The sequence below is a fragment of the Styela clava genome, chromosome 3 (assembly GCF_964204865.1).
Source record: "Styela clava chromosome 3, kaStyClav1.hap1.2, whole genome shotgun sequence".
NCBI lineage: Eukaryota > Metazoa > Chordata > Ascidiacea > Stolidobranchia > Styelidae > Styela > Styela clava.
Window position 1 is genome coordinate 24,253,937 of NC_135252.1, and position 15,242 is coordinate 24,269,178.

Sequence of the window (15,242 nt, forward strand, 5' to 3'; positions counted from 1 at the left end):
CTGGTTATACCATATTCTGGGGTGTGCTGGTTATACCATATTCTGGGGTGTGCTGGTTATACCATATTCTGGGGTGTGCTGGTTATACCATATTCTGGGGTGTGCTGGTTATACCAAACTGTATTTCTCCATCTGAAAGCAACTTCTCCTTCTGTATTAATGGGTCCTTGTTCGAATTGAAGGTTTGAGCAATTCCTTAAAAAATATTAATTTATGTTATGCATTTTACTTTCCTTTCAGACTTGATGCCGAACGTCGTAAGAAAAGTGAACTCTGGTCTTTGCAGAAGCAGAAAAGCAAAGAACTTGAGGAGGCCACTTCGAGGTAATATATGTTCCCCTGTAATATTATATTATAACAATTTTCTTTAAGCTTGGGTCTTGTCCTTCTTTTATAGTCTTTACAAGAATGTAAAAATGTCTACGGCTCCCTTTTTTGAACTCCGCGATAGCAAAATTTTGATTGTGACAATCAAGACCAGTTGTTCTCAATAGGTAAGGCGCTCCCCACAAATCGTAAACTTTCTTTGGGGGGACGTGAAGCTGATTGAAAATGAAAATATTCGTTAGATCTGATCTTGCCTGCCTCATTTCGGCGAATTCAAAATGAAAATTCTCTCCAAATCTTGATGAAGCATTCGAAAACTTACTCAAAATGTTAAATGTTTCATTATTTACGTCCCACCTATTTTCAACGTGTTTTTTTGAATAAAACACACTTTCGCCAAACTATCTGTTATTTGTAGCTCATTGTTAGCTAGTTATTTTCGAAATTAGGCGCTAAACTTGATGAATTCTAAAAAAGGGGGCGCTGAAACACTGATATAAAATCTACAACCATGATTCAAAAATCCACCAAAAACCTCGCAAAGATGTGAAAAAACATTGAAAAAAAATCGACAATTTGAATTTCATTTAAAAGTATTAAACATTTGTCTTCGAAAACAATTAGTTATCATGTATTTAACTCTCTGCATTGCTTTAAGCAAGTTCTCTTAAAAACTTTTTGTATTGAATTAACTATTCTGGGACTCAAGTCCTATACAATTACGGCATCTTATCAGTGATGAGCATAGTTAAATGTGAGTTAAGTTTCCTTTAAGCTTGGAATTTCATTTTTTCAGAGTTGACAAATTGAGAGATTACATTAAGACAAGCCGACAGACTTTGGCAGAACACAAGAAACTGAAGAGTGAATTGGAGAATGAGGTGGGCATTACTGGGGCGGTATCGTATTGAAATGGAGGGTATTTTTTTTGTATTGTGATTTGTGATGTCACATTTTTGTATTGTGATGTCACATTTTTGTATTATGATGTCACATTTTTGTATTATGATATCATATTTTTAGGTGTTGGTGGCATGGAATTTGGTACCAAGATTTTCACGTCAACTAAGCATCACTAGCTGATGAAGTCTTTTTTTTCAACATTTTACTTTACAGAGTTAACTTCCTCTTCCTAGGTTCAAGGGTCATATGAACGAATTCGTGAAATCAACGTAGAGTTAGAAGAAGTCATGAAAAAGCAAGGAGATGCAAAAGTGGATCGTACGGAAAGTTCAAGGCAACAAAGGAAAGCGGAATTACTTGCAAATCTGAAGAGACTCTTCCCTGGAGTGGTAAGACTTGTAATCTAATGTTTTGGTCGGTGCAGGGCACGGGTTGGCAACCTTTAGCATTGAGCCATTTCGCATTCTTTCAATCAAACTTAAACCTACTCGGAGCGCAACATCTACTCTAATGTCAGTGGCTATCAAAACTTTCGGAAAATCACTTATGATGCAATAATCTAGTTCTTACTAAGAAGAAGACAATTGAAATATGAATGATGCAATAATTCAGTTCACTATAAAATGAAAAGTTTGCTTTGATAGATTTGAATCACCTTAATGTGATTTATTATTACCTCTCACGACTTATGGATGGATGTTTCCTATACCTCTGATTGACCCCTGGAAAATTATTTCTATACTTCCCCCATTGCAAAATTTTTTGTTCCTTTTTGAAGAGTGGTTTAGGGCAGGGCTACTCAACTGGTGGACCGAGGACTGAATCCGGTTCTTTCAAGTATTTAATTCGGGCCGCACTTAATTCTTTATTTTGAATCGTTACTTTTACTTTCAAAGTTTCATTCTATAAAAAAAACATTTATTGTTTTGAATATATACGGAAAGAACTATAACACTATAATAAACAATCTTGATTTGCTAATAATCATTAGCCGGCCGAGAAAGTGCGCGTTTAAGGATGTCGAAATATATTTTCTGGAAATACCGGACCCAAATTATTTTTAAGTTTTGTATGCGAATCTTCGGTAAAAATAGTTGAGTAGCCCTGATTTAGGGAAACCGGTTTATGTTTCAAACCTTATTTTGATCCAAAACATTCAAACCTATCATTTAAAAGCACTGATAGAAAAGTTCTGGTTAGCGAAACCGGTTTATATGTTTTCAAATCTTAACTTTGATTCAAAATATTCAAACCTATCATTTGAAAGCACTGATAGAAATGTTCTGGTTAGCGAAACCGGTTTATATGTTTTCAAATCTTAACTTTGATTCAAAATATTCAAACCTATCATTTGAAAGCACTGATAGAAAAGTTCTGGTTAGCGAAACCGGTTTATATGTTTTCAAATCTTAACTTTGATTCAAAATATTCAAACCTATCATTTGAAAGCACTGATAGAAAAGTTCTGGTTAGCGAAACCGGTTTATATGTTTTCAAATCTTAACTTTGATTCAAAACATTCAAACCTATCATTTGAAAGCACTGATAGAAAAGTTCTGGTTAGCGAAACCGGTTTATATGTTTTCAAATCTTAACTTTGATTCAAAACATTCAAACCTATCATTTAAAAGCACTGATAGAAAAGTTCTGGTTAGCGAAACCGGTTTAGATGTTTTCAAATCTTAACTTTGATTCAAAATATTCAAACCTATCATTTGAAAGCACTGATAGAAAAGTTCTGGTTAGCGAAACCGGTTTATATGTTTTCAAATCTTAACTTTGATTCAAAACATTCAAACCTATCATTTAAAAGCACTGATAGAAAAGTTCTGGTTAGCGAAACCGGTTTAGATGTTTTCAAATCTTAACTTTGATTCAAAATATTCAAACCTATCATTTAAAAGCACTGATAGAAAAGTTCTGGTTAGCGAAACCGGTTTATATGTTTTCAAATCTTAACTTTGATTCAAAATATTCAAACCTATCATTTAAAAGCACTGATAGAAAAGTTTAGCCCAGTCATTCATAGCTATTTCTAGACAAATTTTTACGTAACCTTCATTCCAGCATGGCCGTGTTCTGGATCTCTGCGAACCGGTTCACAATCGTTACAAAATTGCCATCACTAAAGTTCTCGGGAAATACATGTACGCGATCGTTTGTGACACAGAAAAAACAGCAAGGGATTGTATCCAGTATATGAAAGAGCAGTGCGATGAACCAGAAACGTTTTTACCGCTGGATTATATCGACGCAAAACCTGTGAACGACAAATTGAGAGAAATTAGGTAAGGGATGAACTGATTTTTATTTGGTAACTAAATAAACGAGAATATCGGTTGGAAACCGAAGACTTATCGATCGATGGTTAGGGGATCCCCTAAACCAGGGGTCACCAAACTTTTTTGACCGCGGGCCGGGTATGACTCAAATTGTGTTGAAACGGGCCGGATGAATATTTTTGTCAATGCAATACAATAAATTCACAAATGTTGGGAATATCGCAGAATATAGATCGAGAACAACCTAGGAAAAAAAATTAACAAGATTTCTATATCTAGACAACTATCCTGAGTGTAGCTGTTATCAAAACGTTGCTGTCATGAATTAGAAATGTTACAAAATCCGCGGCAAAAAATGTACGCATCACGTCTACCGTTACGCCGTGTTGAAATACCGCTCATAAAAATGACTGCCTGCTGTAGCTTGGAATTCTATGAAATTTTGACATAATTTAGATAAAATAAACAACTATTATCTGGTATTTGAATTTTTTCATTAGCGCATAAATTTCCCAACATTCGACGCTTTTAAAAATTACGCTCCAGTTATACGTAGTGCAAATAATGATATTGTCTACGGACACCAATAAAATTTATATGGACGTGTGTATTTCTTGTCTAACTTGATACTTACCAATTTTTATGAAGTTCGTACAATCAGAACATCGTTAATTATTACCCACAATGAACCACTGTCAAACTATCATGCACAACTCCAGCGTTTATTTGCGACGATCTTTCGGCGGTGTCAATGACCGTTGCCAGAATAAAATCCTGAAATAGTCTCAATATACCATAGATGTGACGCACATCGAAAGATTAGTGATTGATATGTGTTATTTTTCCATATTTAGTTCAGTTCTTATCAAAAAAGTAATAGGATCATTATGGAAAAAATTGGCTGTCGGGCGGTACTAAAATTCCGATATCTCCGTTATTTCTTGACCGTTTATTCCAAACTTGGTATTGTTTTCTATTTTTACTCAGATCTTTCCACTGGAGCAGTTTTTATTTAAATCGGATGAACTTCAATTTTTTTGTAACATACCTACATGAATATCCGCATTGAAGCAGTACAAAAGTTAGTGTGGCTTTTGAAATTGGAGCAGTACGCGAGGGATTACAGTACTGTTAGCACAAAATGCACATTCGACGTTTATTTTACCACGAAAAACAAACAGTTTCGTCGAAAGCAAGCGCCACAAGTGTACAAGTGTATCGCAGAAAACGTTACGTACTGGTAGCATTCAAAGTCGCAAAAACGAAGTTTTGTTTACAACCACGACTGAAAATCTGTCAGAGTGACAAAAGTGTCTGAGCGGATGCGGAAAGGCCTATTATTACGTCACTTTTCTGCATCTTGCCGATTGGCCAATGTTACAAAATAAACAAGGACGACGATGCTCGTAAAAATCTTCCTTGGAAAAAATTTAGCCATTTTTGCGTGTTATTGCGGACCGGATAAAATGACGCCGCGGGCCGGATAAAATGACGTCGCGGGCCGGATCCGGCCCGCGGGCCGTAGTTTGGTGACCCCTGCCCTAAACAGAAACTGCAGTTTCGATTCATCCGCTCTTGTAACTTGCGCACTGCGCATCGCGCACACACACTCGGCGGGTCTCAAAATTCTCTCGCTTTACAAAAATCTAGATCACTATATCAATAATTGATTGATAACTCGCTAATTATACGACATAATTCGCCCAAAATCAATAGGTTTCTGGTCCGAGATATGATGAATGCACATGCAAAATTTGGAGCAGATTCAACCTCGCATTCGCGAGATATCGCGTTCATCTAACAGACACACACACAGACATACAGACAAATACTTATCAATATACTTACCGATCTTAAGATCGATAAGTAATGAGGAGTAACTCGGAAGACAGATAACTGTTAATTAAAGTGTTACATGCCAGGAATAGCCAAAACTGAATATTTCACTGTTCCTGATATATTCTGAAAAATATTTTCCAATATGGAAGACCAAATACATTCTAAATTGGGGGCAAGTTCATTCGGAAAAGGACATAAATCATCACATCTTCATGTTGATTACATCTGAAAGGCCATAATTATAAGAAGGTCATTGTTTGTTTTGACTAACTTGCGTAATGGCTCATAATCTAACAGTCGATAGCTAACAATAAGCTACAAATAACAGATAGTGAGGCGAGAGTATGTTTTATTCAAAAAAGACGTTGAAAATACAGGGAAAGATCCGCAATCTTTAAACCAGGGTTGGTGCAACCTTTTTCATTGGCGGGCCAAATACAAGTAACTGGGTGAAGCTGCTGGCCGCACCATAATTTAATTCAGGCTTTCTGGTAGTTGCAAGCGCAAAAATTGCTTATATTTGCTATTGATCTTACCGCATTGTTAGGGGTTCTTGCAGAAATAGTAGATTTAAAACGCATAAACTTCTGAAGAAACTGCTATTTAAATTTCAACTTCAACTTTCCGACTTCAAACGAATGCAGCGAGAAACACGTTTTTGTAATATAAATCGTGTATTATGCAACAGAATTTTGTTAGCTTGTTTTGCTGATATGACTGGTATGGGCTTTGCGACGAAAAAGAATAAATACTCGTTTTGCGGGTACACCATTCGAAATTGTTATTTCTCCGCGGGCCACACAACTTCTTCTTGCGGGCTGCAGTTTGCACGCCCCTGCTTTAAACAATAAACAAATGTAAATATCCAAAATAAGTCGTGCAAGATAAATCTAACAATATATTTTCTTTTTAGTTAGCGTCTCACAACCCCTCACAAAATTGTCCTCTTGTGGAGCGGGCCTCACCGTTTGATAACTGCTGATCTATGACATTATCAGATTTTCCTAACGATTCTATGAATTCCTGATCATTTTTTTCTTCCAGGGAGCCTAAAGGAGTTAAACTAGTCATTGATGTGATTCGTTACGACCGTCCAGTGATTAAACGAGCTTTACAATTACAATTCACTTGCGGGAATTCCCTTGCAATTTTGCATGTATCCGAATACTCTATTTGCATTGCACATCATATTTAATCTGTGTGTTAGTGCTTTTATAAAAGCATTTTCCATTTTTTGAGCTAAATTCTTCATCAACAATAATTTCTATTCCCAGGGAGCCAAAAGGAGTTAAACTAGTCATTGATGTGATTCGTTACGACCCTCCAACGATTAAGCGAGCGCTACAATTTACTTGCGGAAATTCTCTTGTCTGTGAGACCGCAGATGACGCACGTAAAGTTGCTTTTGGACAAGTTGAAAAACATAAGGTATGTTTTGTTGATTTTTATAGCTACAATTAATTAATATTATGTCGCTTTTTTAAAATTTACTGCAATTCTACTTGTTAACCCAGTATAAACCTGACGTGGGCCAAGTACGGCCCGTTTGGAAATTCAATCTGGCCCGCCTGATGCTGCCACAACTAAACTAAAACCAAATTCCATGTTTGACCTAAAAAATAGCTCAAGGAATTTGTTGAGATTGCGATAATTTATTTTTGGTACAAGACTTATTGTTTTTCAGTTTTGCTTTTGGATAGGATAGGATAGGATTTACATATTTATCTCGGGGGAGAGGAAAGCTGATAAGACGGCTTATCCATATGGCGAACCACGGCCTATCGTCCGGTTACCATTCCAAGCGGGTATGGGATTAGTTTTACTGTATATTTTGTTTTCGGAAGCATGGACTTGGTGGTGGAGGAAGCCGTAACCGACCAGCGGTTACGTGAACCACCCAACGACGGCGAGGAGTCCAGCAATCCTCTCGCACATGACCATCCCTGCATGGGATTCGAACCTGCGAACCCACGCAGAGTAATTAGAGGTGCGGTGGCGAGCGTATTCCTAACGCTTAGCCCGTTGAGCCACACTGTCGCGCCGGTAAATATTGTTAATAAATGTAACTTTTTACGTCACACTTACAGGGCCCACCATTTTAGGTGGGCACAATTTTTGGCCACTGATTCAAAAACCTTGTCCACCGCTGGTATAAACGTATATTTAATAAATGGGGCTCCAGAAGTATGTGCACCAAGATGTCGCACATCCTGAACATAGTATGTGTACCAGGTTAGGGTTCAGGCTGTGCGCCATCTTGGTGCACATACTTCGGGAGCGCCAATAAATGCCCTTAAACAATAACCAAAGTAAACCATAGGCAACACAAACTGAACTGCGCATGAGACTACTGAGAGAACTTGACTACTTCATCTTCACAGCTGGTTGGTCATGATCAGTCATCTGTAACTGATGACATCACCGGTCATGCTCAACCATCTGGGAAAATGCTAGTTGCCAGAAATCAATAGAGCTACAGTTAACATGAACATTTCTTTCTCTTCAACAACTGGAGCAATATTTGTTCTCCTGTGCGGTGTGACGCATTGTGCTAAGCGTTAGGAATTTGCTCGCCAACGCACCTCTGATTACCCTGCGTGGGTTAGCAGTTGCGAATCCCGTGCCAGGATAGTTATGTGCGAGAAGATCCCTGGGCTCCTCGCTGCCGTTGGGTGGTTCACATAACCGCTGGTCAGTTTGCTAACTAATCCCATACCCGACATGGACTGGTAACCGGACGAGAGGTCGTGGTTCGCCATATGATCGTCGTCTTTTTGACTTTTCTCTACCCCGGAATGAATATATAAATCCTAATGATATTTCTTATTTTTCATTCATTCATATTGAAGTATTTTTATGTTTTTGGTTTATTTTAATCATTTTTTTGCAAATGGCAGGATATGTTCCAGAGACCTGATGGGACAAAAAGAAGAAATCAGGTTAAGAAACTGCATGTAGTGTAGTATTGTGCATGCTAAACAAAACACTAATCAAAAAATTTGCGAATATTTTATTTGTGTGTTTTGCCTTTACAAAGCCCTAAACAGAGTTACCGTATTTCCCGTCGAATAAGTCGCTTTTCTATGCCCAAATTTTTAGCCAGATTAGGCGAGTATGATAACTTTTTTGGTGTCGCCTTATTATTCAATGTGTACCATAAAATACCAAATACTCTGGCGATAGCATTCCACGTTTTCATCATTGCTGTGTTGTTTTAGATCGGTAATGTTCTTATATATGGTGCACACAATCGCGAGTTAGGTTGAACACAATTAGATTGAAATCGAAAGCCAGTTTGAATTCTCGTAGTTTTTATGAATTGAATATTACTCTACAAGAAAAAGTCATTATAGGCTATTTCAACCAATGCGCAAAGGCGGCGACCGCTCTAAAGCCTCTGCATAGTAATTTGAGATTCTGATGTTTGATGTGATTCTACTACTCGTCTTATTGGCAGGTTATATGCGAAAAGCCTTTTTTTCAGGCTTAAAAACGAGCCCCGTCTTATTCGCCTGGTAGACTTATTTGCCGGGAAATACGGTATATACAATAATTGAAAAACTGGGTGTAGTGTGCATGCTTTGCACCAATTTTTTAAATTCTTCTATGAGGTGTGCGGTGGCGTATGGTAAATTGGTCTGGTATTTGAAGGGCGCTCCAGAAGTATGTGTACCAATATGGAGGGAACTAATTTTGTACGACTACTTTACATCAAGTTGTGTAAAGGAACTAAAACCTATGGGCAGGAAGTATATTCACTTGGCTAACACAGACAGTCCCCGAACTCGTAATAGAACTAAAATAAGGAAAATGAGAATTAAATTATGGCCTAACCCTAACCTGGTACACATACTACGGGGGTACCACTTGAAGATATATAGAGCACAACGGGTTCTCAAATAACTATGTAATCCGGATGTTTCGATTTTCTATTCAGCAAATCATCCAGGCATGATATGTTTTAGATTAGATTTCACTTCTTGATCATTTTTCTTGCTAAATATGACTTTGGTATGTTTACTAACCATGCACTGATGAAGTTTTTCTGAACAGAAATTTTAAACGCTGAAAAATTATGTGGTTTTGCTCACACCGGTTATGCTATGTATAACACCACTTGTAGTGCATTCTGCATGTTGATATCTGATTTTATAATTTGTGGAATTATCCCAATAACACTCGATAGCTTTTAAGAGGTGTAAATAATTTTTAGCTCTCTTCTGTCTGTCACTATTTTTTCCTCTTATCAGTTTTTCACATCTCAAGATTGCATTTGTGATAGTAATCTGTAACTTGGTCAATAATGCTCAGTATCTTCTGAAAGTGTAAAATAATTTCTAGCTCTGTTCTGTCTGTCATTAATTCTTCCTTATTAAATGCTCTTCACATTTCAAGAATGTATTCAGGATAGTGGATTAATATCTATTGATCTTAAGATCGATAAGTATGTTGATAGGTATTTGTCTGTCTGTTGTTTGTTTGTCTGTTAGATGAACGCGATATTTCACGAAGGCGAGGTTGAATCTGCTCCGAATTTTGCATGTGCATTCATCTTATTTCGGACCAGAAGCCTATTGATTTTGGATGAATTATGTCTTATAATTAGCGAGTTAATAATAAATTAGTGATGGGACATGCGGTGTCGCTATAGAGTCATGAATCGAAATCGCAGTTTCGGCCACCACCACCATGCATGATCCTATTTAATAAGAAGTCTTCAAATCATGAAATTTTCACTTTTTTGTGGCTAGTCTTTTTGCTAATTTCGTAACTTTTTTTTTGATGTATGTCGGTAACATTTTTCTAGTAAGCACAAGTGTAGTGGAATATACCCGACTTGCTTGTAGTGCAGTGCAGTCTGCATGTTATTCACTAATTTTGTCATTTGTAGGATTTTTTCAATATCCCTAAGTAGGTTTTATGAGGCGCAAGTTAATTGCAAATTGTAGTCACTTGCGCTCTATTTCATCTGTTACTATCTACTAGCTTTTATATATATTTTTAAAAGCATGTGCAAAATAAGTTATTATTCATTTATTGCCTTGCTCGCAATCTTCACCTCTATGCATAATCTAATTCTAATAAGTATTAAAATATTAATTTTATACAGTTTTGTAAATTATTTCCATCTGATGATTTTGTAACTCTTCCTTTCCTGCACTCTTTTTCTGAATTAGGCGATAGATAATCGACTACTGGTATTTTGAGATTCACACTACTTTAATAAGACCCAACATCTTTTGAAATTGTCAACCCAAGTTATTGCATCTTATTTTTGAAAACTCGCTGACGGCAAACAAGCGCAAGCTTTCTCACAAGTGCAACTTTGAAATTCATTTCTGTTAAAAGAATTACTGTTTTGTATTGACCATTATTTATGTGGCCATAAGAGCACTACGTACCATTTAGTATGCAAGTATATCATTTGGTCAGGAAATTTCACAAAATTTATTTTTTAAAAAAATTGGTTACTAGGAAAAAAAAGGTTGGGTACCACTGTACTAAACAATAACAACTTCCATTTTAATATCCAGGCAGTTGCATTGGACGGCACATTGTTCCAGAAATCCGGCGTGATATCCGGCGGTGCCACCGATCTCAAGAGAAAAGCCCAGAGATGGGATGAGAAGGCCTTGGATCAGCTCAGAGCAAAGAAGGAGAAACTAACTGAAGAGTTAAAACAAGGTTAAATCATTTTCTCCTAAGCAGAAACTGAAATACTCGTGTAGCATGTGAACCAAGATGGCAGATACCGGAACGTAGTATGTGTACCAGGTTAGGGTTGGGCAATTATTTCAGGTACGAATACTACGGGAGTCATTTGGCTAGTCCCCGAACTCGTAATAGAACTAAAATAAAAAAAATGGGAATAAAATTATGTCCTAACCCTAACCGGGTACACATACTACATTCCGGTGTCCCCCATCTTGGTGCACATACTACGGGAGCACCGAAACTGGAATGTGATGAGCGTATATTTTTTGAGGACGAAGAGTTTTAGGTTTAGTATTGCCTGCTCAATTTTTTACATCCTATGCCAGTAGTTCCCCAACCTTCGGTCCAATTATGGCGTAACGATTTAATATGACCCGCCGAATATGAGTGAAATAGTTCAACAGTTTATTACTTATCGATCTTAAGATCGGTAAGCGAGATTGAATCTGCTCCAGATTTTGCATGTGCATTCATCTTATCTCGGACCAGAAGCCTATTGATTTTGGGCGAATTATGTCGTATAATTAGCGAGTTATCAATCAATTATTGATATAGTGATCTAGATTTTTGTAAAGCGAGAGAATTTTGAAACCCGCCGAGTGTGTGTGTGCGATGCGCAGTGCGCAAGTTACAAGAGCGGATGAATCGAAACTGCAGTTTCTGTTTTGGGGGATCCCCTAACTATCGATCGATAAGTCTTCGGTTTCCAACCGATATTCTCGTTTTTATACTTGTTTGCGTTCTAGATACTGCCAATTGTTACATCATTATCACAGTTTTAGCATGTGTATTTTTGTAAAAGTTCAATTGAACCGGTTTCTTAATTATATGTAACGATATTGGTCTCTTTCTATTGAAAATTTATACTTCAATATTGGTGTTGACTTTGAATATCGTACTGATATTTACCATAGTGGGGAATTCCCTTCCTTATACCCCATCCTAATGGGGTCCTCAATCTTCCAGATTTCTAATTAAAAATCTTACCATCTAGTTCCTGAAAATTCTAATATTGGCACAAATTTTAAATATCGCACTGACAGTTACCATAATGGGAAAGTCCTTTCCTTGTATATACCCCATCCTAATGGGTTCCTCAATCTTCCCGATTTATAATTAAAAATATTACTATTTAGTTTCTGAAAATTTAAATATTGGCGCTAGTTTTAAATATTGCACTGACAGTTATCATAATGGGGAAATCCCCCCCCCTTATTTCACATTACCAACAAGTTTTTACATACTATTTCTTTGGGGATTTATGATTTTGTCAGACTAGAGATTTCTACCTAAAAAACTTAAATTCGCGGACTTTTTTAATTCCTTTTGAAAATTTTGCTTCCATGAATTTTAAATACTGCACCGCCGTTTACTATAATGGGGAAGTCCCCTCCCCATTATTTCACATTGCCCATATACTTATACGAGTTTTTACTTATCGATTTTAATCGGTAAGTATGTTGATAAGTATTTGTCTGTCTGTATGTCTGTTAGATGCACGCGATATCTCGTAAAAAGCGAGATTGAATCTGCTCCAGATTTTGCATGTACATTCATCTTATCTCGGACCAGAAGCCTATTGATTTTGGGCAAATTATGTTGTATAATTAGCGAGTTATTAATTAATTAGTGATGGGACACAAGGTGTCACTATGGAGTAAGAGCGCTGTTTTGGGGGATCCCCTAACTTTCGATCGAGAAGTCTTCGGTCTCTGACCAATATTCTCGTTTCATAGTTGGGATTTCTAGTTACAAATTACATTCTCAGGTTTTTTTTCAGTGTCTATCTAAATTCGGCCTAATATCGGCATGAAATTTGAATATCACACTGATATATACCATAATGGGTAAGTCTTCTTCTTATTACCCTAATTAGTTCCCTAATCTTTCAGAAATGAAGAAGAAACGTAAAGAATCGGACTTAAAGAATATTATTAGTCAGATAGGAGGACTGGAGAACAGGATCAAATACTCACAGAATGATTTGAATAATACGGAATGTAGAAGCATGAAGGAACATAAAGATGTAGGTTCTTTGGGGGGTTTGGAGAGTACTGTTTATTTATTTATTTTGTTCGGAGGTGGGGAATTTTTCGAGCATCCTAAAAGTTTTATTTTTTTTTAGGTATAATATTTTGAGAGGGATACCCTTATGAGTAATTTTTTTGCTATTTTTATATTTACTGTGTATTAATTGAATTTCCCTTATTCTTGCCTTAATTAGTTCTTGCCTTCCCCCAAACGTGACAATTAGAAGAATGTCAAGGATGACGAATAATTACTTTTTGATAGAAAATCAAGTAGTAGTAGTGAAGTTCTTTCCTCTTTTCCTCTAGCATGGCAACTTTAAAAGCAGATAAAAAATGACGAATAATTACATTTTTACAGAAAATCGAAGAGTACGAACATGAGTTGCAGAATTTTGAGCCTCGATTCATGGAAATTGAAGAAAGAATGAGAACTCGGGAATCTGAGATCGGGACGTACAGATCATCTATGAATGAGGTTGGCAGTGTTTCATTTTGATTGTACACGTTTTTTAAGTCCAGTCCTGACACGGGTAAACTGCGGCCTGTGGACCAAAATCAAATTGGGTAATTCAATCTCGCAGTGCAATAGGTTTGTCAGATTATGATCATAGTCTTTAACGTTCCCACCAAATTTTACGATATAGGGACGTTAACACAACTTTATGTTTTTCTCGCTCACTTGATTCGACGGTGTGCTTTTCACACCTCTTTATTACACATCGTACTCTTGTTGTGTGCGTCACACTTTTTCCGACACGCTCACATGGCCCGTCAGTCTAATCAGAGATGCGGTGGCAAGTGTATTCCTAACGCTTTGCACAATGCGTCACACCGACTCCGCCAAATCATTAAATCCTGCTGTGCAACTTATTCGTGTCCACTATATTTTTTACAATTTTTTTTATAATATTTCCTCCACTGGAAATTAACAATATTATATTAAATTCCAAGGTTGAAGATGATGTATTCCGTACGTTCTGCGTCCAAATTGGCGTTCCAAATATCAGAGTCTATGAGGAGAGAGAGCTTAGCAGACAACAGGAGATCATGAAAAAAAGGTTTGTATGAGTTTAATGGCAGCATTGGGACTTCTTCATTAGGATTAGATTGTTCTGGCCATTCACACCTCATTGAACATGATCGTAAGTTTGATTGATTGATTGCCTGACTGGCAGCATTGGTTCTTCTTTATTATGGTTAGATTATTCGGCGCTCTCGTTAGATTATTTGGCCTTCCCGTAGTATGTGAATTAAGATGGCGGACACCGGAACGTAGTATATGTATCAGATTAGGGTTATGGCATAATTTTATTCCAGTTTCCCTTTTTCAGTTCTATTACAAGTTCGGGGACTAGCCAAGTGACTCCCGTAGTATTGGTACCTGAAATTATGGCCCAACCCTAACCTGGTACAAATACTACAATCCGGTGTCCGCCATCTTGGTTCACATACTACATGAGTACTGATTGTTCCAGCGAGTTATGTTTCGATGACCAAATTGTTCGAAAGGGTCACTCTATTATACATTTTTCCAATACAGGCTTGAGTTCGAAAACCAGAAGTCTCGTTTGTCAAACCAATTGGAATACGAAGGGTCGCTGGATACTCACCAGAACGTCCAGAAATGGAACGAAATGATTAAATCGGATGAAGAAAATATTAAAGTTCATAAGCAGGAAGAGAAGAAGGCTATGAAGGTATGGGTTGTCTCTGAAATAAGCTCTTGGCTAGTGTAGTCCTCTCGCATTTTTCTTTGAATAAGGCTTTAGACGACATTCACTGATATACAAACAAGATAGCGATCAGAGACTGCGGACTTATTGATCTAGCGGCGTGTATTCTTTGCTTTGACTCAACAGCGACATCGCGTGTCCTGTAACTAATTAATTAATAACTCGCTAATTATACGACATAATTCATCCAAAATCAATAGAATTCTGGTCCGAGATATGATAAATGCACATGCAAAATTTGGAGCAGATTCAACCTCGCTTTCGTGAGATATCGCGTAACATACGAAAGTGTCCAACACAAATACCCATCGACATACTTACCGATCAAGATCGATAAGTAAAACCTAATATTTTTGGAGGAACTAAAGTTTTAAACTGCTTCGAATGTATAGAACGAATATCAGTAATTGCCT

General features: G+C 37.1%; 1 protein-coding gene across 2 annotated transcripts in view; it reads left to right on the forward strand.

The window, feature by feature from the left end:
• LOC120342198 (structural maintenance of chromosomes protein 1A-like) overlaps window positions 1-15,242 on the forward strand; it is a 31,255-nt gene that overhangs the window by 7,816 nt on the left and 8,197 nt on the right. Inside the window, exons 9-19 of one of the 2 annotated variants that reach the window (XM_078110660.1) lie at window positions 241-324; window positions 1,124-1,208; window positions 1,464-1,619; window positions 3,298-3,518; window positions 6,626-6,779; window positions 8,249-8,290; window positions 10,886-11,036; window positions 12,959-13,092; window positions 13,455-13,571; window positions 14,048-14,154; window positions 14,637-14,793. In XM_078110660.1, the coding sequence (XP_077966786.1) occupies window positions 241-324; window positions 1,124-1,208; window positions 1,464-1,619; window positions 3,298-3,518; window positions 6,626-6,779; window positions 8,249-8,290; window positions 10,886-11,036; window positions 12,959-13,092; window positions 13,455-13,571; window positions 14,048-14,154; window positions 14,637-14,793 (1,408 nt within the window). The remainder of the gene's footprint in view (window positions 1-240; window positions 325-1,123; window positions 1,209-1,463; window positions 1,620-3,297; window positions 3,519-6,625; window positions 6,780-8,248; window positions 8,291-10,885; window positions 11,037-12,958; window positions 13,093-13,454; window positions 13,572-14,047; window positions 14,155-14,636; window positions 14,794-15,242) is intronic. The other variant, XM_078110661.1, reaches the window with a different exon arrangement.